The sequence below is a fragment of the Alligator mississippiensis genome, chromosome 4 (genome assembly GCF_030867095.1).
Source record: "Alligator mississippiensis isolate rAllMis1 chromosome 4, rAllMis1, whole genome shotgun sequence".
Lineage (NCBI taxonomy): Eukaryota > Metazoa > Chordata > Crocodylia > Alligatoridae > Alligator > Alligator mississippiensis.
In genome coordinates this window covers 138,409,209-138,436,092 of record NC_081827.1, presented here as the reverse complement: position 1 = coordinate 138,436,092, position 26,884 = coordinate 138,409,209, and the positions used below count along the sequence as shown (strand labels likewise).

Genomic DNA, 26,884 nt, shown 5'->3' with positions numbered 1-26,884 from the left:
TATCCGCATCCTTCTTGAAGTGTGGCACCCAGAATTGCACGCAGTACTCCAACTGCGGTCTGACCAACGCCCTATAGAGGGGAAGTATCACCTCCCTGGACCTATTTGTCATGCATCTGCTGATGCACGATAAAGTGCCATTGGCTTTTCTGATGGCTTCGTCACACTGCCGGCTCATGTTCAACTTGGAGTCCACTAGGACTCCAAGATCCCTTTCCACCTCTGTGCCACCCAGCAGGTCATTCCCTAGGCTGTAGGTGTGCTGGACATTTTTCCTCCCTAGGTGCAGCACTTTGCATTTCTCCTTGTTGAACTGCATCCTGTTGTTTTCTGCCCACTTGTCCAGCCTATCCAGGTCTGCCTGCAGCTGTTCCCTGCCCTCCGGCGTGTCCACTTCTCCCCATAGCTTTGTGTCATCTGCAAACTTGGACAGAGTACATTTCACTCCCACGTCCAAGTCGCTGATGAAGACATTAAAGAGTATCGGTCCAAGGACCGAACCCTGCGGGACCCCACTGCCCACACCCTTCCAGGTTGAGACCGACCCATCTACCACGACTCTTTGGGTGCGACCCTCTAGCCAATTTGCCACCCACCGGACTGTGCAACTGGATTGCTGATGATGATGGATCTATTCACCTAAGCCAAACTTTTCAGAAACAATTGTGAATCCTGTGTTCCTTATTTCCTGTGTTCCTTATTTTGTGTGCCTAGCATGAGAACCTGGGATCTGATGTGCTGAGTGCTCCCATCTGCAACTGAAGTTAGCAGGAGCAGCTCATTGAACATATAAAATGCTAAGTAGTATGAAAAATCAGATCCTAGTTATTTCAAATTGGGTACCCAACATTTATAACTTCTTTTTTGTCAATTTGTCTGCCTCATCTCTTTATTTATAATATTAGCCGTCATCTCATGAGGTTTTGTGAAAATAAATGGTTTTATGAAGCACTCAGTTAATATAGTGATGTGTGTCTTAGAAAAAAACCTCATTATCATTAGAACATTCTTTACCTAGGCAGCCTTGGAATACTGTACAATAAATAAGGTCAATAGGCAAAGCACTGAATGAGGAGAAAATAGAATATTGCATGGCTTTCCACTAAATGAATGCCATGCATTTTGTGCTTTGAATGGGGCAGGCATCCTGTGGTGGTGGTAGGGGGAGAATATATGGTTTTATAATTATAGGGATGTATCATAATTCACATTCTTGTGCCTTTTTAATTCATTCTTATTGTGCATTTCTTAATTTTTCAGTAGTTGACTTTAATGTTCTTTTCACATAATTTGTGTGCAAGTATTTGCATGAGATGCATTATATATAGTGCTAATATAAGCAAACCCTATTTTTTATCTTTAGGTCCCTTGAGTCAAACTACCAAGGTATTGTTTTTTTTCTGAAATGTACATAATGGTGAATTTGTATGCGATTTACCAAACATGTTTCACCTAGCTTAGAACAAGCATAGTTTTGCAGATACAAAACTACTAGTTTAATTTTGATGAAACAGCATATTAACATAAGTTCTTTTGGATGTTTTGTTTGCTTTTTTTTGTCCTACAATCAATGACCATTTAAATGTATAAATCTAATATTTTAATATGTTTTTTTTTAAACAGATCTTATTGTTGTGATAGCCTCAATAATTGTTCTGAGTGTAGGCTCAAATGGTCAGGTGTTCGCCACATCTGCAATAAGGTATGTTCTTCTAGTGAGTGTTGCACTAAACAACTACCAAAGCATGCATTAACATTTTCATTGCAAATGGGATTAATCAGCCCTTAAGCTGATAAATGAAGACCTCAGTACACCATTATGCTTCAATCACAGGTTAGGAAATAGAGAGTGGTGTGAATGAGCTAGCCAAGAGGAAACTACTAAAGAAATATTATGGCCCATACAAAAGATCAAACATCTCTGTTCCTGAGATAAGAGTATTATAGGACATTGCTTTATTTAAGAAGTAATCCAGATAGCACTTAACTCACTTGGTACTTTTTAAAATATATGTAATTGCTGTACTTCAAGTGCAGTTGTGCTCTGATAGATTTGCTTGGCACAAGTAACTCATACTGTACATGAACCAGAAACATGTTCATTTTTTGTAGTGTTTGTTCAGCTTGCTCAAAGTACTGAAAGCTTGTTTTGGAGGGTAAACTGAGTAAATACTGGAAAGGAATGATAAAGAGTAGAAAGGAATACATTTGCTTGCTACTCATTGTGCCCATACTTGCAAAAGGTGCTGCATTTTCTGTAATGTACTAAGAGCCCTCATGAATACTCTGGTCTCTGGGACTTGAGAAAGCTTAGGATCAAGCCCATAACTCTTCTTTGGGCATTGTCTACTCTATTTGCAAAATGCCCACTACCTTTGCATATAAGCATTGACAAAATAATAAAGACAGGGGCCTTGCAGACAAATATGCCTTCTGTGAGAGGAAAAATGTGTGATTTTGTGGCCCACCAAAAATAACTGGCAAGTCTGGGATCAGTGAGGGATATGCTCGAACCACAATACTCTCAGCCATTTACCAAAGGTCCTCAATCCTTTGGGAAGATAGAGCATTGGCAAATTCATCACAATAGACTCTTTTTTTACTACCAACATCGGTTATCCCTTCTAAGAAAACCTGCATCTTTTCTAAAAGTCTGCATAATTTTGACATCTCAAAACCCTCCCCTCCCCTCCAAATCCAAACCAAGATACATTTTAATAATAAACTATAGATTCTGTGAGTGTAATGTTCCAGTCAGCTCTTGGATACCTTGTTGATAATCATCTAAAATATTTACCATAGAAAAAAACAAGGGCTGTCATAATGTCTACTTAGTGTCCATTGTAAAGCCAAATTAGTACATTCAAAAATTGTTTTCAACTCCTTATTCCCTTTGTTCTCCAGGCCACCTCCCTTCTGGGGAGCTACATGGGCCTTTGACATTAGAATATATCATTAGCATGCTTCTCTTTTAGTCCTTTATTTTAAATACTGTTTTTGCTAGTATTTCCAAAAGTTATGTGGTTGCAGTTAAAGTTCTGAAGTATAATACAGCTGCATAGAATCAATAATGCAATAAAGAGAAACAAATGCTGACATTCAGCTTCAAAGCCTTTAGGACAGAACTTACCAGTTACTAGATCAAGAAGGATAAGGATCTGTTAAATTTGACTTGGCTTGGGGAAAGCTCAGAAAAAGTAAATGCCAAGAGAAGAAAAAGGTGGTTCTTCTAAAGATACTAGTGTTTGGGTATGTGCAGATGTTACACTTAGATTGACCTAACCCTAGTTATATCAATCTACGTGGCAATCTGTACAGATGTTCAGGGAGTTAGATTGCGGAAAAATTGGCTGGCCTTATCTAAAGAAGCTCAATTGGCGAGGTGAACTAAATTAGATAGGAAATGGGCTAGCCCAATCCATCAAATGTCTACATACATTTGGAGCATAGCTCCGACTGTGAAGGCCCAGCTCCTTGCCCCAGTCCCGGGGCTGCACTCTTCCTACCCCACCCACCTATTTTTTTTAGCCCCTTGATCCTGCCAACCCCCTCCCACTTGCAGACCTGCTAGCCCCACCACCCTCTTAATCCTGCCCTCCCCTTCTCTCCCCGCACTTGGATCAGGTTTCCAGCATGGCTCTTGGCATCAACAAATATGTGCACAAGCAACACCTGATCTACAGACATGCATTTTAAAGAAATCAGTGTAATCATAGATTGGGTATGGTGAACACCTACATGAAACCTTTGAGTTTTGATAAGGATTATGGACATCACTGCAGAAAAACCTGCTGAGGTTCCTGTGAATTAGTGCCACAAGAAAGCATAAGCATAATGCAATAAGAAAAAAGAAGGCAAGTTTTTAACTGAATTATACAAAACTTCAGACCTATTAGATTGGGAGTTTTGAGAAACCACTAGAAAATACATTATTAGGGGGTAATTTATAGGGGTGTGTGAAGTAGACCCTATTCAACTTGGATTCAGCCTAAATCAGGGACAGTGATTCGATTAATTGATTTGAATCATTGTCCCTGATTTTTTGATTCTGAAGATTTGATGCTGATTTGGAGAATCAGCGATTTGGACACAGACTTAGCTTTAAATGTTTTTTTCTACATGTCTCGAGGTACCAGTGCAGCTTGTAATCACTGCGATGCGGGGACAGACAGGAGTGTGGGGGGCCCTCCATGCGCTTGGCAGTGAATCCAGAAGTGGACCAGAAGTACTTCTGATTCACTTCCAGGTCTGCTGGGGAGTACACTGGGAGGCCCCCCACATGCCCCCCTGGCTTGGTGATCTGCCATGGGGGGACCCCGGGTGCCCCCCTAGGCCCAGAAGGCACCAGTTGCAAAGCCAAGGGGGTGTGGGAGGGCCTCCCTCATGCGCTGTCCAGCGGACCCGGAAGTGGACTGGAAGTGCTTCTGGTCTACTTCTGGGTCTGCTGCCAAGTGCACTAGGGAGCTCCCTGCACTCCTGTGGGACACTCCATGTGCCCCAGCATCACAGTGTTCATGAGCCACACCGATACCTAGAGAGATGTAGAAAAAACATTTAAAGCTGTGTCTATGTCTGAATCTCCGAATCAATTCAGAGGGTTCCTATTTGATTTGGAGAAATTAAAGGGTCCTCTGATTTGATTCAGAGATTCAGCCACCAAATTGGGCTGAATCTCTGTTGAATCGAGTTGGGGACTGAAGCTTCGCACAGCCCTAGTAACTTACACCAGTAGATGGATAGGCCAGATGAGTTAATAATGATCCTTTTCCTTCTCTTGACTACTTTAAAGGATAGGACTGGTGTCAATAAAGTTGAGTGAAAAATTGAAAAGGATATGATAAAAATAGCTATAGAGAAAAAAATAATTTGCATTAAATCATAGAATCAGAAAATTAGGGTTGAAAGCGACCCCCTGCTCAAAGTGGGATCATCGTTCCAGCCAGAATGAATTCAATTATTTATAAATTATTCAGTTATTCATAAATTACTTCAGCAAATAATTATTCTTCTGCAGACCTCTCACGAATTACAAAATTCCCAATTCAAAAGTACATGCTCTGTTTCATAAGCCACATAATAACATCTGCATGGTTTATATAGATAACCAATATAGGAAAAGTGAGAATTGTGACTTCTTATAATAGTTGAACATTCAGGTTTTCTGTTTCAAAGATATGGGATTTAAAGCTTTGCTTTCTTCCAGTGAACGCTATTCTCAGGAAGCAAACATTTGATGGTCACATAAATAAGTGGGTTAAGAGCTAGAAAAAAATATCATTAAAAAATATTCTTTGCTATAGTTTACTTTTAAAACCACTATTGAAATTATTGGTTCAAATACATAAAGATACTGAGTTGCCTTAACTCCAAGGCACATCACTGAGTAGAGATGATGTTCAGCACCTTGAAAGATAATTGGGCCCATTTGATATTTGAGTACAACTTACAAATACATTCAGGTACATGTTTATACATATTGATCTTTTTTTATCTCTTGATATTTCTATCTTGTTGATATATTTTTCTTTTTATTTCATTTTTCTCTTAGGGGAATTCGTTTTTTACAGATTCTACGCATGCTTCATGTAGATCGGCAGGGCGGCACTTGGAGGCTCTTAGGATCAGTTGTTTTCATACACCGTCAGGTACTAGATATTACAAGATCTCTAATATGTTTCATGTTAAGCTTATGGACCTCCTCAACTTAAATCATACTCAAGGAATTGGCTGAGGTAATTTTGAATCCATTGGCTATCCACTTTGAGAACTTGTGGAGTTTGGGTGAGGTCCTGGATGACTGGGGGTAGGGCAAAAATAGTTCTTGTCTTCAAGAAAGAGAAAAAGGAGCATCTGGAGAACTATAGACTAGTAAACCTGACCTCTATTCCTGGAGAGATCATGAAGCCAGTCCTTACAGGTTCCATTGTGATGCACCTAGAGGAGAACAAGGTAATCGGGAACAGCCAGCATGGATTCACCAAGAGCAGGTCCATGCCTGATCAACTTGATTTCCTTGTATGATAAAGTGACAGGTCCATAGATGGGGGAGGTGGGGCGGGGGGTGGGGGTGGAGCAGAGGGTGGAGAGCAGTGAATGTGATATAGCATGATTTTAGCAAGGCTTCTACCACTGCTTTTCTCAACATTTTTAACAAGCTAAGGAAATACAGACTAGACCAAAGTACTATAGGGTGGATACATAACTGGTTGGATCATCATACTCAGTGGTTGCATCTCCACAAGATGCTATATAGCCATTGTGTCTGTGGGTGTGAACCTTGATGCTGATGGTACTGCATGGTGGCCATGCACTACTGCATAGTAGGGCTGTTCAAAATTTTAGCAGCTGTTTTGTTTTGGAGGTGTTTGGAGCTGAATCCGAATTGAAACAGAAGGCTCAGAAACATCTCCAAAATGAAACATCCAAAACATTTTGAACATGTTTTGTAAATGTTTCAGAAAATTTCAGGGTTTCAGAGCCGGGCTTGCAGGGAAACAACTGTACACTGCTGCCCTGCCACGTGACCTGGCTGCTCAGGGAGCAGAGATCTGGTGTAGTGCAGGGCGGGCAGTGGCATCAAGGAGATCCCCAGCATGGATGTCTGCTCCCTGCACAGTCAGGTCGTGTGGCAGGGCACTGCTGGTTCTTACCACATGACCTGTCTTTACAGGGAGCAGAGGAGAGACCCAGGGCAGTGCAGGGTGGGCAGCAGGGGCAAGGAGACCCCCAGCATGGGTCTCTGCTCCCTGGGGAGCAGTCTCATGGCAGGGACCAGTTAGCTTGCTTGCCTCTCTGTGCTGCTTCCCTGCTCCACGACCTGGCATGGCAGGGATCAGAGATCTGTGCCAGGTGTCTCATTGTCTGCAGGGAGGGCAGCGGCCCTCCCCCCTCTCCCAGACGAGCCACCCATGGCCCTGGCCTGCTCCCCACTGGGGCTCTGCAGCCCCCAACCTCAAGCCCCACCCAGCTGGGCAGTAGGGCTATGGAAAGCTTGCAGCCTATTCAAAACTGATTTGGCTGAAATGAAACAGGACAGTGATCTGAAACACCGAAATGAGTCACTGTCCTCCGAAACAGCCAAATCCAAAACTGAATCAAAACACAGCTGTTTTGCACAGCCCTACTGTGCAGTAGAGTTGGAGATGACCCATGCCCCTGTGGGACTGCTCAGTAACTTCACTTACTTGCTAAAGCAAATACTAAATGACTTCCCAGTAACAACTGTGCAGTTGGGTGCACACATAGATGTGCTGAATGATTAGTTATCAATAGTTCACTGTCTAGCTAGGAGGAGGTATCAAGTGGGATTCCCCAGGGATCTATCTGGTATGGTTTTATATCTTCATTAATAATTTGGATGGGACTGAGTGCACACTTAGCAAATCTGCAAATAACATCAAGTTGAGTGAAGCTGCAGATACTCTGGAGGGTATGGCTAGGATCAGAAATGACATGGATAGACTGGAGACAGGCTCCACAATTAACAAGGTGAGATTCATCAAGGACAAGTACAAAGTCCTGCACTGGGGGTAGAATAATTGCATGCACACATACAGACTGGGGAATAATTAGTTAGGCTGCTGTACTGCAGAAAATGACCTGGATGTTACTGTAGTTTCATAGTTGGTAGGGTTGGAAGGGACCTGGGCAGATCATCAAGTCCGACCCCTTGCCATGGGCAGGAAAGAATGCTGGAGTCAAACGACCCTAGCAAGGTGTCTATCTAGCCTCCTTTTGAAGACCCCCAGGGTAGGAGTGAGCACCAGTGTCCCTTGGACATTGGTTCCAGATCCTAGCCGCCCTGACTGTGAAGTAGTGCCTCCTGACGTCTAGCCTGAATCTACTTTCAGTCAATTTTTGGCCGTTATTCCTTGTTACTCCCAGTAGTGCTCAGGGGAACAGGGACTCTCCCATTGCCTGCTGGTCTCCCTTGGCCAGTTTATAGATGGCCACCAGATCCCCTCTCAGCCTTCTCTTGTGGAGGCTGAGCAGGTTCAGGGCTTGTAGCCTCTCCTCATAGGGCCTGCCCTGCAGACCCCTGATCATGTGAGTGGCCCTCCTCTGGACCCCCTTGATGTTGTCCATATCCCTCCTAAAGTGCGGTGCCCAGAACTGGATGCAGTATTCCAACTGCAAGGAGTAGTAGACCAGGGGTTAGCAACATTTTTGGGCACAGTTTCGAAAACACCCACAACTTTAACTTGTAAGATGTTGGTGTGCCAGGGGTGGATGATGGGGGAGCCATGGGGGGCTCAATCCTTGCTGTTGCCATGTAGCCCTGGCCCCTTCCTGCCATCCAACCAGAAGCATGAGTGCCAAGCAAAATGCCTTTGACTGCCACACTCAACTTGGGGGTGCCTATCCCTGCTGTAGACCATAAGCTAAAAATGAGCCAAGAAGGTATTTTTGCAAAAGGAAGCCAACAGCATACTGGGTTGTATAACAGTATATTGGGTTGTATTATCAGGAGTGTCACTTTGTACATCAAGGAAAATGGTTCTTCTGCTTTATTCAGTAAAGGTGAGACCTAATGTGGAATACTGTGTTCAGTTTTGGACCTTGCATTTCAGAAAGGAAGTAGACAGATTTGAAAGAGTTCAGCACAGAACAACAAAAATGATTATGGGCCTGGGAAGCCTAACTTTAGAGGAAAGATAGGGTTATTTAGCCTGAAGAAGAAAAGGCTCAGGATGGGTGCAGGGGAAGAATTTTGATAAATCTTCAACTACCTGAAGGGCAATGTGGAGAGGGTGGAGATGGGCTTTTTTTCTATGGCTGTAGGGGACAGGACTAGTAGCAATGGTCTCAGGTTGCAGCAGGGGAAATTTAGGTTGGAGATGAGGAGAATCTTTCTGGCTATGAAGGTGGTCAAACATCAGAATAAATGGCTTAGAAGTAGTGGAATCTCCATTCTTGGAATTTTTCAAGAGTAGGTTAGATAAACACTTGACTGGGAGGTTTTAGTCAGGGATGTTCCTGGATTAGGTAACTTTGTGAAGTCCCTTTTAGCCCTACTTTCCTATGACCCTATAATGTGAACAATTGTTTCAGGAGAGAATCAATCACTTTCAAAGTCTTTCACGTTTCATTTTACTTTTAAAACAGGAACACAATTAAGCTGACTGTTTACTTCAGTTTGATGGCTATGTGGCATCAGAAGCAGTATTTTCTGGAAATTAGAATTCCCGCTGTGAATAATGCTCCTCTGTGCTCTTTGACAGAATTATTCAAGCATAATTTATTAAACATGGTTATGCGGTTAGTCTTGCATATCAAATATGCTGTTGTTTATATTCAGTGGAAATATTGTGTAACCCAGGTTATTTTGGCATTAAAAAAATGCATAAATTTCTCAAGTGAAGAAAATGGCTAAAATAGGTGTTTCTTTTTTTATTTATCTGGGGTTTCTTATCTGTGCTTTAAAATAAGAAAAACAAAAAACTTAGTATAATATGACAACATACAGCAAATGCTATTTTATTCAATACTGTAGGCTGCCATGTAAAGAGGCAAACACAGATATTTATAGTAATGAGCCAAAGTTCTTAAATGTACCATTACTCTTCATGTTCAGAAGTGCATGCAATTTATGTTACAGGAAGACTTGAACACTGCAACCCAGACTTTGTTGAATAAATGGAGAGGTCTCTTGGGGTCACTTGGAACACTTTGCTGGAAATGGATGTATAGTGGTGTGTTGGAAGCAAGGTCTGTTGGGTAGTATCTTTTATTGGACCAATATAGTTAGGACAGATGTTAGACAAGCTTTTCAGCATAAAATGTCCTTCCTCAGGTTTGGGAAAGAAGCAGATACAGCCTAATCTAAAACCAGGTAAAACAAAGAATTTTCTTTAATTCCATTTTGAAAATTAAAAGAATTTCTTAAAGGGGAAAGAGGGCAGTAAACCTGCAAAGCAAAGAGAAGGTATAGAAATCAGCTACAAAGCAGGGAAAAGACAGTTCAAATAGTTTAACCTAATTATGTAAGAAAGCATAGGCAATGTGTAGGGGGGGGCACATGCCCCCCCCCCCCCCCGAGATTGGTCCTCACCAGCCAGAGATTGTTGGGTGATGGCTGGTGCCCCTCCCCCCCCCGAGATTGTGGGGGTGCTGAGAGCACTGGCTGGAGAAGTTTTGCCACTGGCAGCAGCAGTGATCAGCCACTGGGGAACCCCCCTTCCCCTGGTCAGCAATTGGCCACTAGGAGTCCACCCCCCCAGTCGGTGATCAGCTGCTGGTGCCCCCCCCCCCCACAGTATCAGGAGGCGCCAGTTGCCCATGTAAGAAAGTAAGACCCTACAAAATGGGAGAAAGTTGTTGTTACCTTAGGAGTATAGAGAGGCTAGCAGAAAGAGCAGGCTAATTTGTAATGAGCCATAAAACCACTGCCTATGGGCCTTGTTGCATGTTAATTTTATACAGCTCTTGGAGCAATTAATCCCTGGATTGCCCACACATTAATACCTGAAACTAGTTTTAAGCACACTTTAGGTGGTTTAAAATTATGCCACTCCAGGGCAGAATTCTCTCTCATTGGTGTTACTCAGCTCATGTTCCATTAATATATGGCCACTTCCCACAGATAAGCCACCCACATTGCAGTCCTCCAGCATCCCAGGATTCAGTGTCCCCTTCCCCACCTTCCTGTTCTATGTGAACAATTTTTCACCCCTGAACTCTACTGCCTAGGGGGCAGTTCTGGCACCAAGCCAACTCCCTCTCCCACCCCCATAGGTGAGATTTGCCCACCCCCACAGGTGCAACCCTGTGTAAACAACCTGAAGAGCACATGCCAGCTAAACCAGGCCTTAGCACATGTACAGGTCCAGGAATGGACTGTGGGAAAGGTGAGGGGGGCAAACATGGTAGGCGACTAGATCAGATCCTCATGAGCTGGGGGTTCCTTCTTGGGGCAGAGGCAGTAGCTCTCCCAAAAGCACCTTCCTTCACTGGTCCCACCTCTCAGCCACCCCAGGAAGCATGACCAGCCTCCTCCCCACAATCCCAAATCCCAATTTATTGCAACATGAGACCTTCTTTAATTTATTTCCTCTTTCTTTTAGATTTTTTTCTGTTTATTTTATCCTTCAGTGGCTGACTTCCTTCATTTTACCACCCTTCTGCCACTCCCATATCCCATCTACTCCCATCCCATTAACTCTCTGACCCTTTAACCAATGTCTCACACTCCCTCATCTAGAACAGGGATAAAGTCTGTCCTGTCTCACCAGCTCTGTAGTGGCAACTCTTACTCAGGCCCCTGCTCAACAGTTTTGTAGTGGCAAGTCACAGCTGTGCAGGTGGGGGACAGTCAGAGAAGGTTTTTAGCCTTAACATGCGACTGCTCCAAACTTGAATCAGTACTAACACCAATCCACATTTGAGCAGCTCAAAGTGCAACATGCAACAAGGCCATATGTTACAGTCCATGTGTTGTTTTTTTGGTTTTTTTGTTTTGTTTGGTTTTTTTTGTTTTTTAAGTGTCCAGTAAAGTGATGAGTGTTTGTTTCTGTAGGTTTCCCTTGAGTATGAGTACTATGAAGTTGGGGAGGGAGTGGATCTGAAAATCGTTATTCCCTTTGTGGTTAGATGTTTCTGCCTGTTACTGTGACTCTGGTGTTCTGCTGATAGTTATTTTTTGTCAGCCTTTACCTCTCTCATCATACCATACTATATAGGTGGTTAATTCAGTGCTAGGGTGATGTTTGATATAGCTCATCATTTATCTTCCTTCCCAATGCTTTTTCTTCATTTAAATCATTCTCCAATTAGTGCAGTTACATATTTTCGTTGCAGGTACTACTGAAGGCAAGTTATCTTGTGGTATTCCAGGTGACTAGGACTAGTTTAAACCAAAACACTCAAAATAATAAAAGTATATGTATTCTTATATTCCTTTACATTATTCCTGTACTGCCAATAAATGTTAAGACCTGCAGGGTGAATTCAATAAGACAGTCTGGTTAAAAGTAAATACAGAAATTAAACTTCCATGTGACAAACCCTGGTTTATTCCTAAATGACTGGATATATTTTTTTTTTTTTTTACGGGCCTGGTCACTAATCTTTCATTGATTAGCTCTATACTGCTTGATTATCTAAACAGTGCTGAAATAAGTTCTAAATATGCATTCCCAGTAGTCAAAGTTTACTGTTAGGATTGTTTAGGAGTAATCTTTTTCTGAGGGTGTTCAAAGTGGTGGTCAAAGATCTGGAAAGATTATCTTCAAAATGCAATACATTAGCCCAAAAGTTACTTATAAACAGGTTTAGTTGATTAAAAAAAAAAAAAAAGAAGACGCAGCCTTTTTGTAACCCAGCCCATGAGTGAAGTGTACTTGAAATTCCGTTAATTCAGAGAAGTGATTATGGTGATCTATAAACAACAGTATTAAGATCTGTAGTGCCTGACAAAGCAAAACACCCACTAACATGAGTTCAAAATCAAGCTCACAGTTCTCTATTTATTTTGGACAATTGTAGCTGAAATTGCAGCATAGTACCAAAAAGAAAGGAAAATGGAACATTTATTCCTTTACAGTCACTTAAAAGAAATTTGTTTTAAAAATGAAAAAACAAAGCACGACAACAACAACAAAAAACCTTAGCTGCCTTTTCCCCCTCTGTCTTTGCAGCTGGAGTATAAGGTAGACTTGAGTGTTGGATTTAGTCCTCTTTAAAAAAACAAAATGAGGTCCTAAATCCCTGGACAATGGAAAAAATATATTGGAACCCATTGAAAATAGATGCACTTGGTGTCTCTGTATGCAGGAAAGCTTTCTAAAGATTTCACTGATATTTTCCATGCATGTCTAAATTTTACATATAGCTATATTAGCTCACCCCAGCCTACTGGTAATTTGGCCAGGACATTTAGCTATTTTCAGCAAGTTGAGCTTATACAAGCATTTCTTGCCAAAGGCAACAAGCCATGAGTCAACATCATATGTGGTGATGGAAAGACATGGAAAAATTGTGCAACTTACTGAAAAAAGTTTTTGAGCTAATGCATCTAGTTCCAGCTTATGAGCCTCTTGCTTTAGAGGATCATTTATTCCTCATTTTGTTTTGTGAGTTCTCAATATTTCTAGTAGAAGCTCAGTTGAATAGGCAACCACTTTCCTAAGGACTGAATGTTATGTTTTTTAAAAAAACTTGTCAAGGATTACATTATTAATTTAATAATAAACACAGGCAAGGATTTTTGTTGATATATTTTACTGGACCAACTGTATAGCTGGGACACATTTCAGGCACAAAATACTTTCTCATCTCCTCTGAAGAGAGTACTTGTGAAACTCGCCTTGCCAATTCAACAATAGCAACCCTACTACAACACTTAAGACTAAATAAGTAATTTGACTTAAACTTGAATATAGAGAAACTTATTTTTCAGTTTACCCTACATGTTTATATGATTTGTTTTGCTTCTTTTGCATACAGATACTTCACTTCTGCTAAATATGTAGTCATGTCTGTAAAAGATAGAGAATTGGACCATTTCATAGGATGAAGAAAAACATCTATTTCCTTAGTTATGCTAAAGTAGTTTGGCAAAGGTTGCACCTAATGAATAATTTCTCTATCTGCTTGTCCTTCTAATCAAAAGCATTAGATTAAGTTTTGTTGCAAGCCCTGGACTCCCAAGCCCTGTTGCAGTTCCCAAATCTGGGTCTAGACTGCAAAGGGACCCCATGATCTGGATCTGGCCAGGGGGCTGGGTGGGTGTCATGGGATGGTGTCCCCAGGGATGGCCGTGACATCCTTAGGGCTCCATGACCATGCCAATCTTGCCCAATGGGCACCCTTTTCCTCACCTGCCACATCTTGCTGGTACTTATAAATATAGGGAGGCTGCCCTCGAGTTTGTCTGAACACGGTCCTGCTGGATCCCACTGAACCCCGTGGGTTCTTGGACCCGTTTTTGGGTCCTGCTCAAAATGGATGCCTCACAGGACACCCTCAGCCTTAAGGGCTAGATGTGTGGCTCTAAAACTGCCCTATTACCATGCCTCAAGCCTCACAAATGGCATTCACACATTGTCTTGCTAAGGCCCTAACCTAGCTAGGCCTCTGGTCATCACTGAGCTCTCCATAGCCCTGTCTCTGTGCCCACACTGGTGCTGGGGTCTGCTCACCCCTTTCATCACCACACCCCCTGGTGCTGGGGTCCCTACACTGTAGTGGGCCACCCCAATGAGGCCTGCTCCTTCCCCAATAGCCTCAGCCCAATCCACCAGTGTATAAACAGTAGCTAAAATATGAGCCCCTGGGCTATAACATAATACAAAGAGTTCAGGGTGTACTCTGTTCCTTTAAAAAAGTCAAACTTCCCCCAGCGCTAAGTGCCTTGTAGGCCAAGGTATCTGGTGAGCTCCTAGAGCCCCTTAATCCTACCAGAACTAGAACAGGCATTCAAGCTTTTCTGGTTAGCTCCTTCCCCCCTTGGCTGCTGACAGAGAATTCAGCCTCTAGTCCCAGCCCTAGGGTTTATAAATGCCCAGGGCCCTGCCTCTTCCAGTCAGCTGACCAGCTGCAGGTGCAGGCTAATTCCCTCATTAGCTGGCTGCCACAGCAACCTGCACCTGTGGGGTTTCTGCCTGGCTCTTAGGGCTCTTTCCCTAGGCAGTTTCTGCTCTTAAAGGAGCAGGCACCTTAGTGCCCTGCGACAGTGAGTTTGACACCCTGGTTTAGTGTTTTGTAAACAGAAGGCTCTTCAATAACCTCATCTATTGTTAATAGAATTTTCATCCCAAATTTTACCAAAGTGACCCTTTGATATTGTCATTACATCCAATTGCCTTTCAGCAAATATGTTAGTATGTGAAATAAAATGGTTATATTTTGGTTTTTGATTTGAAGTGCATAATTCAAGAATTATACACCAGTTCCTTTCTTTTTGAATAGGAACTCATAACCACCCTATACATTGGATTCCTGGGGTTGATCTTTTCATCTTATTTTGTCTACCTCGCTGAGAAGGATGCAGTGGATGAAGAGGGAAAGACTGGATTTTCTAGCTATGCTGATGCACTGTGGTGGGGTGTGGTAAGTCATCCACGGTCCAATTTGTGCCCAATCTCTGAGTCTATGCTCCTCCTGTAGGATGTTCTACTGAACTTAATGGATATTTTTTTTTTTGCCTGAATAAGGATTATTTATTTGAAGGATCAGACTTTTTCATTGTTAGTAGTAATCTGAAAGGCAAATTTCAGTAAGCAAAACTAAAGAAAACTGATAGAATAAGTGTAACTGAAACATTTCTCACCATCTGGGGGAAAAAAATCCCCTAACTCTCAGGCTGTAGAGTGTAGCGTATTCTGGGTGGGAGTATTATTTCACTACTGGAGAAAGAATTGCAAGAGTCAAAACAAGAGGGTATGTGATTCTATAGCTCAGTGCTGATGACACTTTCCTGAAAGAGCAGGAAATGCTTGAGGATGCGGAATTACCCTTTTGCTTGGGAATGTTGTCTTCTCTCTCATTAGCTGTTTCCATCTGAAGCTACTGTCTTTTTTGAGGCATCTCGGGCTACTAGTGAATCTCAGGTAGCTTATTAGCTGCGAATCTGTGTGTGTGACAAAGCTGAGAGGGATAATCACACTAATACTACTGACAGGCTGACAGCAGTGGGAATGAAGCTCATGACACCAAGGGTATTTGTGATTACAGGTCACACTGAAACAGAAATTGACTTCCCTAGATCACCAGACCCTGCCCACTTACCTGCTCAGCCCCTATGCATCTGCTAACTGTCCATTTTCCTTTTTCCTTCCTGTCCTTGCTATAGACCATGATCTTAATTCTTGCATTATACTTTCAAATTTATAGGTAATATATCGTGCCCTTGTCTAATCTAGATTCGTATACCAAATATATATTTTTGAGGCAATAAGGTTAAAAAATTGGGTGCATGCCATTTTTATATGTGCAGTGATATTTCTTGACCAGGTGCATATTGAGGCTAGGAACAGATGTTGTATTTGTTCTGGGATAAGCTATGCCAGCACTTGTCCCAGAACACAAAAGTCCCAAGATTGGCATGTACACACCTTGCCCTTCCAATAGGGTGTTTAGTGAGCTGCTGAATGTACCGATGCTTTTCTGCCATTGCTTCAAAGATGCAATCCTAAGACAGCTGTTCAAATGCATTTTCTCATGCCCCCAGGACAAACTGTTAGCACTTCTTTTCCTGTGAACCTTTTTAGGGTTTGTTCTGGGACAACTGATAGGGACATCTGAACAATTGCAGTTTGTCCTAGGGTTAAATGCCTCCTCCTGGGACAAATGTGGTGTTTGTAGCCTGAGACTAAGTCTTAATACCCTTTATTATTATATATTATACCCTTTATTTATTATATTAATTCCTTTCAATTTATTCCTCTCCCTAAATCCTCTTTTTGTTTTTGTTAGTCTATTTTGATTCTTTTCTCCAGAAAAGAAATCTGTGCTTTCTCTCACAGTGTGCATTCCATTCACGGTGAAGGGAAGCACACCATATATTGCATAATATAGACTTTATATGGGAACACATACATACATTTAAATATTTTATTTATTACATAAATACATGCATACAATGATCTACATAGATTACATAAATACATATTACATTACAGAAGAACACACAGATTTTCTAGCTTACCAAACACTATAAAACACACTATGAAGTGTGCTGGAAAGGCAGCTGGCAAGCCTTCAGGGAGGGGCAGAAGACAGGGCAGAAGGAATGCTGTATCCCCTCCCCCTCCCCCCTCAAACTGAGACTCAGCTTCTTTCCTACAACTAGCAGTCATGAGGCTTCTGGCTCTAGCGGCAGCAAGGAGAGGGGAGGAGTGCCACTGCCTGAGTTTGCATCCCTTCCAGTAACACCAGCCATAACCCCCCCCACCACCATGGTGACAACAAGCAGCACCAGCATGACAGTCTCCTCCACCCCCATTTCACTTCCTATGCTGAGCCTTCCAGTGTCAGAGGAAGAGCTGGAGCTGAGTGCAATAGCAAGGGAAATTCTGGGGAAGGAGGGGGAATCAGCCGAGTTTGTGCTTCACAACCCTCAAGTTTCCCCTAGAGCCAGGTCTCCTTCCCGAGAAGGCACTTCAGAGGAGGTTGAGGTAGAGGTTATGGAGGCAAGTGGAGGCAAGGAGCTAAGTCTGCTCCTCCTGTTGCTGTGCCTCTGCCTGCTGAGAAGGAGGAAAAGGCAGCATCCGCACATGCACCCACACCCCAGAAGTGAGGGGCAGTGTGGTCTGGGATCGTTTTGAGCTGGCAGATGATCCCACATATGCTATCTGCCTGCACTGCTGAGACAAAACCAGCCAGGACAAGGGAACAAACCAGATGAGCACCGTGGGGATGCTGATGCATCTCTGCAGGCACCACACCCTTGCCTTTGCTCCTCCTCAGCCTGGCACCAGTGGGAACATGTCCAAAAAGAAATCCCCCTCTTATTCCAAAATCCCTGTCCCCCTGAAGCAGAGGCAAACCACCCTGGACCAGTGGGGGAAAGGTGGGCACATGGGGGCATATTCCCAAGTTGAGCGAGGTCACCCAGAACATTGGGGAGATGCTTGCTGTGAATGGCCAGCCCTTCTCCTTAGTTGAGCAGCCAGGGTTCAGGCGGATCATGGCACTTGTGGCCCCATTGTACCAAGTTCCCACATGTACCACCTTCAGCAGGATGGTGGTGCCATCCTTGTTTGAGGCATGCAGGGAGTACTTGAGGGAGGAGCCGCACCAGGGAGGCCCACAGGTGGTCTTACACTTCACCTTGGACATCTGGAGCAACTGGGGTGGAGATCACGGCGACCTCTCCCTCACAGGGCACTGGTGCAACCAGTCAAGCCATTGGTGGGCTCTCCTTCAAGCCGAGGTGATGGATGAGTCCCACACTGCAGCCGAGATCATGGGGGCCATGAATCGCTTGGTACAGGGGTGGTTTGTTGGGCAGGGCAAGCTTACCCACAGGTTCATGGTCACTGACAATGGGACCAATTTGGTCAAGGCAGTGTGTGATGCCAACTTTGTCATCTGCTTTGTGGCATGCAAGTTCCACTTCATTATCAGGGATGCCTTGGAGGGGACAGGGCTGCTGGTGACAGCGCCAGCACCACCAGCAAGCTCATTTCCAAATGCAGGAAGTTTTCATAGTTTCATAGTGCTTGGGGTCACAAGGGACCTAAACAGATCATCAGGTCTGACCCCCTGCCCTGGACAGGAACGAGTGCTGGGGTCATAACACCCCAGCCAAGTATCTATCCAGCCTCCTCTTGAAGACCCAAAAGGTAGGAGAGAGCACCACCTCCCTTGGGAGTCCATTCCAGAGCCTGGCAGCCCTAACTGTAAAGTAATGTCTTCTGATGTCCAGCTTGAACCTTCTCTCTAACAATTTGTGGCCATTATTCATCGTAACCTCCGGTGGTGCCTGAGGGAACAGAGCCTCACCCAATTTCCACTGGTCCCCCCAGCAAGTTTGTAAATGGCCACCAGATCCCCTCTCAGCCTTCTCTTGTGGAGGCTGAATAGGTTCAGGCCCTTTAGCCTCTCCTCATACGGCCTGCCCCACTGCCCCTTGACCATGCGAGTGGCCCTCCTCTGGACCCTCTCAATGCTAGCCACATCCCTTTTGAAGTGCGGCACCCAGAACTGGACGCAGTACTCCAACTGTGGCCTGACCGATGCCACATAGAGTGGAAGGATCACCTCCCTGGACCTGTTTGTGATGCATCTGTAGATGCACGACAAGGTGCGGTTAGCCTTACTGACTGCTTCCTCGCATTGATGGCTTATGTTCATCTTGGAGTCAACAATGACTCTAAGATCTCTTTCTGCCACCGTGTTGACAGGAAGGGTGTTCCCCAGCCCATAGGCGTGTTGCTGGTTCCTTCTCCCTAGATGCAGTACCCTGCACTTGTCTGCGTTGAATTCCATCCTATTCTCATCTGCCCACCTCTGTAACCTGTCTAGATCTAGCTGGATTCTGTCCTCCCCTCCAGCGTGCCCACCTTGCCCCACATCTTGGTGTCATCAGCGAATTTGGACAGCGTGCTTTCCACACACACATCCAGATCACTAATAAAGACGTTGAACAGTACAGGCCCCAGAACCAGGCCCAGGGGGACTCCACTGCCCACATCCCTCCAGGTCAAAAATGACCCATCCACCACCACTTTCTGGGTGTGACCATCTAGCCAATTTGCCACCCACCTGACTGTGTAGGCATCAATGTTGCAGTCGCCTAGGTTTTTTTTTTATGAGAATGGGGTGAGAAACGGTGTCAAAAACCTTCTTGAAGTCCAGGTAGACAACATCCTCCTCAACGCCTGCATCCAAGGACTTTGTGACCTGATCATAAAAGGAAACCAGGTTAGTCAGGCAGGATCTGTCCTCAGTGAACCCATGGTGGTTGCCCCTGAGAATTACCTCCCATGCTGGGCCCCTGCAGATGTGTTCCTTGATAATTTTCTCAAAGGTCTTCCCAAGGACTGAGGTAAGACTGATTGGCCTATAATTTCTGAGGTCTTCCTTTCTTCCCTTCTTGTAAATGGGGACCACATTGGCCCTTTTCCAATCACTTCGTACCTGGCCAGAGCCCCACGAGTGCTCATAAAGCCATGCCAGGGGCCCTGCTATGACCCCCACCAATTCCCTCAGCACCCTCAGGTGAAGAGCATCTGTACCTGCTGATTTAAACACGTCCAGCCCCTCCAGAAGTTCCCTAACTCGGTCGTCCCTGACCCTAGGCATGGCAGTGCCTCCCCTGGGTCTGTCTGTAATCCCAGCGGGGGAAATGTCCCGGTCCCTGCTCAGGAATATGGAGGCAAATAATTATAGATTTCATAGACTTTCATAGACATTAGGGCTGGGAGGGACCTCAGAAGATCATCGAGTCCAGCCCCCTGCCCAAAGGGCAGGAAGTCAGCTGGGGTCATAGGATCCCAGCAAGATAAGCATCCAGTTTCGTCTTGAAGGTGTTCAATGAAGGCGCTTGAACCACCTCCGGTGGCAGGCTGTTCCAGACCTTGGGGGCTCGGACAGTAAAGAAATCCTTCCTTATGTCCAGCCTGAAGCAGTCTTGTAGTAGTTTATGACCATTCGACCTCGTCATCCCTTGGGGCGCTCTGGTGAACAAACATTCCCCTAGATACTGGTGGTCACCCCTGATAAACTTGTAGGTGGCCATCAGATCACCCCTGAGCCTGCGCTTTTCCAGGCTAAAGAGCCTCAGGGCTCTCAGCCTGTCATCGTAGGTTCTGCTTTCCTGACCTCTGATCATGCGCGTGGCTCTTCTCTGGACTCTCTCAAGCTTCTCCACATCCTTTTTGAATTGTGGAGCCCAAAACTGGATGCAGTACTCCAGCTGTGGCCTCACTAAGGCTGAGTACAAGGGGAGAATGACATCCCGGGATTTGCTTGAGAAGCATCTATGGATGCAAGCCAGCATTTTGGTCGCTTTACTAGCCGCAGCATCGCACTGCAGGCTCATGTTCAATTTGTGGTCAATGATGACCCCCAAGTCTCTTTCTTCCATAGTGCTAGCCAACATAGCACTGCTGAGTCTATAAGGATGCTGCGGGTTTTTCTTCCCAAGGTAGAGAACCTTGCATTTACTGGCATTGAACTGGTCACAGGACACCATGATGAGTGATTTCCATCAATTGCTACCCTCTGGGTCTGACCCCAGAGCCAATTTTCCAGCCAGTGGATCGTGGAGGACCCAAGGCGACAATTGGCCAGTTTCTCCAAGAGGTGATCATGGGACACCAGATCGAAGGCTTTTTTGAAGTCAAGATATATGACATCAATCTCTTCTCCCTTGTCCGGGTGATAGGTCACCTGGTCGTAGAAGGAAATGAGATTGGTCAAGCAAGACCTACCCGCAACAAACCCATGCTGGCTATCCCTTACGATGTTGGCGCCGGCCAGTCCATTAAGGATGGCCTCTTTAATAAACTTTTCTAAGATCTTCCCCAGGATAGAAGTCAGGCTGATGGGCCTATAGTTAGCTGGATCCACTTTCTTCCCTTTCTTGAAGATAGGCACCACATTGGCCTTCTTCCAGTCTTCGGGCACTACACCAGAGCGCCAAGAGTTTTCAAAGATCCTCGCTAGAGACTGGGCTATGATGCTCGCCAGCTCCTTGAGTACCCTGGGGTGAAGATTGTCAGGGCCGGCTGACTTGAAGGTATCCAGCTTCTCAAGATGTTCCTTCACAAAGTCAGCATTAATGGAGGGCAGGGAATCGCCCTCACCCAGACTTCCCTGTCCCGTAGCGGGCATGGACATCCCACAGGGCTGATGAAAGACCGACGCAAAGTACCTATTTAATAGGTTGGCTTTTTCCCGGACGTCAGTTGTCAGTTGCCTCATCTGGTTCAGCAGGGGTCCAACGTTGCCCCTGCTTTTCCTCCGGCTCCCCACATATCTGAAAAAGGACTTTTTATTGTCCTTGATGCTCAAAGCTAGCTGGAGTTCAGTTGCAGCCTTGGCTTTCCTGGCATGCTCCCTGCAGGACCGGACCAGTGCAGAATAATCCTCCTTGGAGGTGACTCCCATCTTCCATCCTTTGTAGGCCTTTCTTTTTAGCCTCAGGAGGTCTGCTAGGTCCCTGGAGAGCCAGGGGGGCTGCTGTGCCCTCTTGCTGCCTTTCCTCCGAGATGGAATAGACTTAGTTTGTGCATTGAGGATCGCTCCCTTGAGGAGCAACCACTTTTCGTGAACTCCCCTCTTCCAGTGGTCACGGTCCCTTAGGGCCTCACTGACAAGCCTCCTGAGCTTGTCAAAGTCGGCTTTTCTGAAGTCAAGGACTTCCATATTGCTGACTGACTTGCCAGCTTTTCGGCGGATGGTGAAGGTGATCAGCTCGTGGTTGCTGTCACCCAGCTTCCCATTGATCACTAGGTTGCCGACTAGGTCATCCCCAGTAGCCAGTACCAGGTCGAGCAGTGCTTTGCCTCTCATTGGCCCATAGACTTCTTGAGTCAGGTAGAGGTCAACCACGCACGAGAGGAAGCTTTGCAACCGCTCAGATTTTGCTGAGCGATCCTCCCACGACATGTCCGGGTAATTGAAGTCACCCATGACAACCATGGTCCTGGAGCATGCTGCCTCAGCCAGTTCCTGGGCAAACTCCTGGTCAAGCTCAGGACTTTGGGTGGGAGGTCTGTAATAGACTCCCACCATTGTGTCCCTTGTGCCGTGTTCCCCACAGATTTTAACCCAGAGGGTCTCCAGTCGTCCACCCTGGTCGCCAATATCGGCTTGCAGGGACGTGTAGCTTTCCTTAACATAGAGAGCTACACCCCTGCCCCTTTTCTCTACACGGTCCCTCCTGTACAGGGTATAGCCATCTATACCCGTGGTCCAGTCATGGGTGGAGTCCCACCAGGTCTCTGTTATCCCTATGACATCGTAATTGTTTGCACTGAGCAGGAAGATGAGCTCCTCCTGCTTATTCCCCAAGCTCCTGGCATTAGTGTACAGGCAGGCAAGTGCCCCCTGGGGGGCTCCTTCCCTGCCCACAGATTTTACCAGGGCTGGGGCAGGGGTGGGCTCCCTTAAGTGCCATGATCCGCTGGTTTTGCAAGGATTGCTCAGCGGGCCAGCAGTGGCGGTAGTCCCCCCGTCCCCCAGCAGGCTTAGTTTAAAGCCCAGTGGAGCAGGTCAGCCAGTCTGGCTGAGAAGAGCCTCCTCCCTAGGGGAGAGAGGTGGAGGCCATCCACCTCTCTCGCCAAACAGCAGCTCGCTGCCTCTCTCGCCAAACAGCGGGCTGTGGTCATGAAAGCCAAAGCCTTCCTGACGACACCAGCGCCGCAGTCTTTGGTTGACCACATAGATCCTCCTGTCCATTCTCAGCCCATAGCCTGAGACTGGGAGGATCGATGAGAACACCACCTGTGCCCCCAGACCCTTTAGCCCTGCTCCCAAATCCCTGTAGCGCCTCATGACCCGGCTGGGAGCGCTCCAAGCCATGTCATTGGTGCCCACATGAATAAGGAGCATGGGATAGTGGTCTGTGGGTTTGAGGAGCTTTGGGATCCTCTCCGCAATGTCCCGGATGCGGGCCCCCGGGAAGCAGCAGACTTGCCGGGCTAAGGGGTCGGGGTGGCAGATTGCCCCCTCAGTCCCTCTCAGGAGGGAGTCTCCCACAACAAACACCTTACGTTTTGTCTTGGGGAGAGCAGGGGCGGTAGCTGCAGTTGGGCCCATGTTGCCTGTGGGAGCCGGCAATTTAGCAGGCTCAGCTGGAGCAGCAAGAGGTGCATATCTGATTCAGCAGGCTCAGCTGGAGCAGCAAGAATTAAAGTGCCTTTAATTAGTTAAAGAGGTCAGATTTTTCATTTGCTGCAATCTCCAGAGCCTATCCTGTAGGGGCCCCACGTTACCCGGTGCCGTCTTCTTACTCCCTGTGTGTTTGAAAAATGACTTTTTGTTATCCCTAATTCTGGTTGCAGGCTACTTCCACCAGAGCATCAAGGGGGGCAAGATGCTGTGGGACAAACAGGCAGAGCTGAACATCCCACAACACAGGATCATGCAGGATGTGGAGACTCAGTGGAACTCCTCAGACCCCTGCCAGCCTGTGCCTTGCTCTGGGCCCCTCCGGTGCTGGCCCTGAGACGCTGGTCCCAAGATGGTGATTGGGGGGGGCACCTATCAAGGGGCGTGGCTACCCATCCAGCCCTTGACAGCTTGCCAAAACTGAGTAAGCAGCCCTCTGTCCAAAATAATTGCCTGCCCCTGCCTCAGAGCAACACAGCTACAATCTACATCCCTAGCACCTGGTCAGCTGACTGGAAGGAGGCAGGGCCCTGGGCACACCTAAGTGCCAGGGCTGGGGCTGGCAGGGAGAGTTTTCTGGCACCTGCTGGAGAACAAGCTCCTGCAGGAAAGAAAAGAAAGGCTCTGTGACAGTTTGGCTGCCTCAGATGCTGGTGCTACTGTGCTGCTTACCTGTTGTTATTTAAAGTGATGGACCAGACTGAAGTTGTAGGGGAGGAGGAGGCCTCATTGGGGCACGCTACTGTGTCATGTAGAGGCCCCAGTACCAGTGAGGGTGCGCCTTAATGCACATACAGTCACATACGTCATGACTTTTGCTTGTCAGCAGCTTGAGGTATAGTTTCCCAGAAACCCCTGCACCTAACTCCTTTAAACCTGGCAGGCTTCATGGCCTCAGCAGGGGCTACTATTCATTCTTGCTGTTTTCATTTAAATCAGGAAAGAAATGACAAAGTTATATGCATTTTCATGATTCCCCATTATAGCCTTGGGCGAAATGTCGAAACAGCTTTGAAACAGTAAAACAGTTTTGACGAAATGAAATGGAACAGTGCTTTGAAAAAGCAAAACAAAACATTGTCCCTTTGAAACAGCAAAATGGAAGTCGAAATGGAAGGGTGCTGTTTTGCACAGCCCTACTGGCCACTAGACTGTTTTCCCACTGTGGTAGAATAAATTAAATCAAAGCTGAGTTAAAGTGGGGATAAGTATGGGACAGCACAAGAGATTGTATAGAGCTTGCGCCACTTCAGTGAAACCCCGCAGGTAACTTCTCCACTATCTTCAGGATTCAAACAGATTTTTGTGGCACCAGGTGAATTATAATGATACCAATGGAAGGAAAGCGATTTAATTTTTTTTGTCCATAGGGATGTCCCAGAATAATGTACAAATGTTAAAAGATGATGATCCGGCATCTCCTATTTCATACCGTCTGTTCAGGCATTGGTTCCTCCCTGTGGTATATTAAGCCTTTCCATTTGAAGTAAATACAAAAAGGGGATCCCTCTCTTCTTGCCCTCCTGGCAGGGACACTCTTTGAAGCATTAAGTCACTTTTTTGGTTGTAAGAAATATTTTGGAATTTAAGGCTTGGATCTTGCATCCCTAAAATGGGTAAAGGCTGCAGAGTTGGGACAAGCTAATCAAGGTTTCTCTGTGCAAGCCTTTTTTTTGCAAATATTTTAGACTAAAAATTGTTAGAAAAAATTGAGAGTATTTTCAGCCACAACATAAAAAGTTAAAATGTAGCTTAAATTGCATTCTGATGGTTTAAGCTGGGTAAATATGGAAATCAGTTTATTTTTTAAAGTGCCTTTATATTGCACAATGAACTCAGGGATTTTTTTTTTTGTCTTTAAAATTTGGTTCAAGTTTTGTACTAGAGAGAGACAAAGCTGATTTTTATCTTTCTATCTGTGTGAGGCACATGAAGGAGGAACACTGTTCAAATTGTTTTTAAGCTTTCCAGACATCTAGGACTCCGCAGCATTAGTGAGTCAGGGTGCAGGTGCAGTTCACAGCTGGGAACAGTGACAAAGTGAATCATCCTCTCTCCCTTTTCTAATCTTCTGCAATGTGAAAACACAGATGTGGCATTATTACAGAATTAAATTTGATGTAATTTTTGCTTCTTGAAACTAATCAGCTCTTTCCCCTCCCTTTTATCCCCCTCCTCCCCTTCCCCCCACCCCCAAATAATTCTTGGTTGTGGTATTTGGAACTGTTATATATCCAATAAAACCACAGGGCTTATTATAGGTGACAATCTGCCTACAGTAAAAGTGCAAGCTTGCTGAATTTGATACAAATGTCTTGAGAGGATTTAAACACAAGAAAAAGGAAAATAAAAAGGAATTTAAAATGCAGTACTTAACTATGTCTGCCCTCTCTTGCTTGGTTGTTTTGCCTAGATTTAGAAGGTTCTGCAAATTTAACTGCAGAGTTATAGCAAAGGCTTGCTGTATTTTATGTGACCTGTTCTCAGCAACATTATCAAGGTAAAACTTACCAAGAAATATTTCCTGAAGGATTATCAGTCAAACAGAATTCTTGGCATCGCCAACTATTTTAAAGCCTTTCCTGATTACTTTTATTTGGGGGCGCAGTTGAATCTCCATTCTGTTGATACCTCAGTTCTGCCCTTCTACCTATTGAGACTCTTCTTTGATGTGGTCATCTATGACATCTTGCAGGACTCAGGACAAAAAGCTGATTGTGTCTCCAGTGGGTAACTCATTCTGTAACACTAAATTTTGAGTTACTTCACTAAATTTTCAACTTCAAATGCTCATGCTAAGCCAGAGCAATGTGACCCCCTTGTTTCCCCCCCTTCCTTTTAAAAACTATTTAATTCTTTGGGGGTCTGTGACTCTGAGTTGAGAATGCTTAGTAACATGCTTTGCTTTAAAGTGAATAGCCCTGTTGCCTTCAATTAAACCAGTAACATTCTTGAAGTTATGTGCGTGTTTGCAAGATCAGAACATGTACAGAAGATACCATCTTTGATGTGACACAGTAAATTTGGTTCAAGAAACAAGTGTAGTTTTTATGGTTGTTTTTTTCCCAAATAGCTAGTTATTAAACATACTCTAAGGAGATCACTAGTAACTGCTGGAAATGTATTCAAAAAATTCTGAGCAGGATAATGAAAACTGGAGAATTACATTATCTGTAATCCTTTCCACATACTTAAATGTATTAATTAGATTACCCAGAAAGAAACTTCTTAAAGTGGCAGGGGAAAACTTCCTGAGACATGTCCAGGCACCTGCAAGAATCTGTCAGCCAAAAGCCTGCTGTGGGGATGGAAAATCATCTTTTCTCTCACTTCTGTGGTTATGGCTTTCGTGCCATCTCCCACAGTAATGTGAGGGTAGCTCAACATTACTGCAGTTTGTTTTTAAGTCCTGAGTGCTGGAGAACTCAGAGGAACAAGAAGCCTTTCATAGGAAAAAGAGAGGAAAAGGAAAGGGAGAAGACTGAGGGGTCATCTGGGTACAGTGAGAAGTTCCATTGCCATTAAAGAAACACTGTGTTCATTTCCTCCAGTCCCCTGAGCCTAATCTGTGAGCATTTTGACATTTAGTTTTTACTGCTGGTTG

The 26,884-nt window shown here is 45.0% G+C and overlaps 1 protein-coding gene across 1 annotated transcript in view; it reads left to right on the top strand.

Annotated features, from left to right (window-relative positions):
* Positions 1-26,884, top strand: part of LOC102562053 (potassium voltage-gated channel subfamily KQT member 1) — an 819,206-nt gene that overhangs the window by 84,305 nt on the left and 708,017 nt on the right. Inside the window, exons 5-7 of the mRNA XM_059726208.1 lie at positions 1,624-1,702; positions 5,549-5,645; positions 14,908-15,048. Coding sequence (XP_059582191.1) covers positions 1,624-1,702; positions 5,549-5,645; positions 14,908-15,048 — 317 coding nt within the window. The remainder of the gene's footprint in view (positions 1-1,623; positions 1,703-5,548; positions 5,646-14,907; positions 15,049-26,884) is intronic.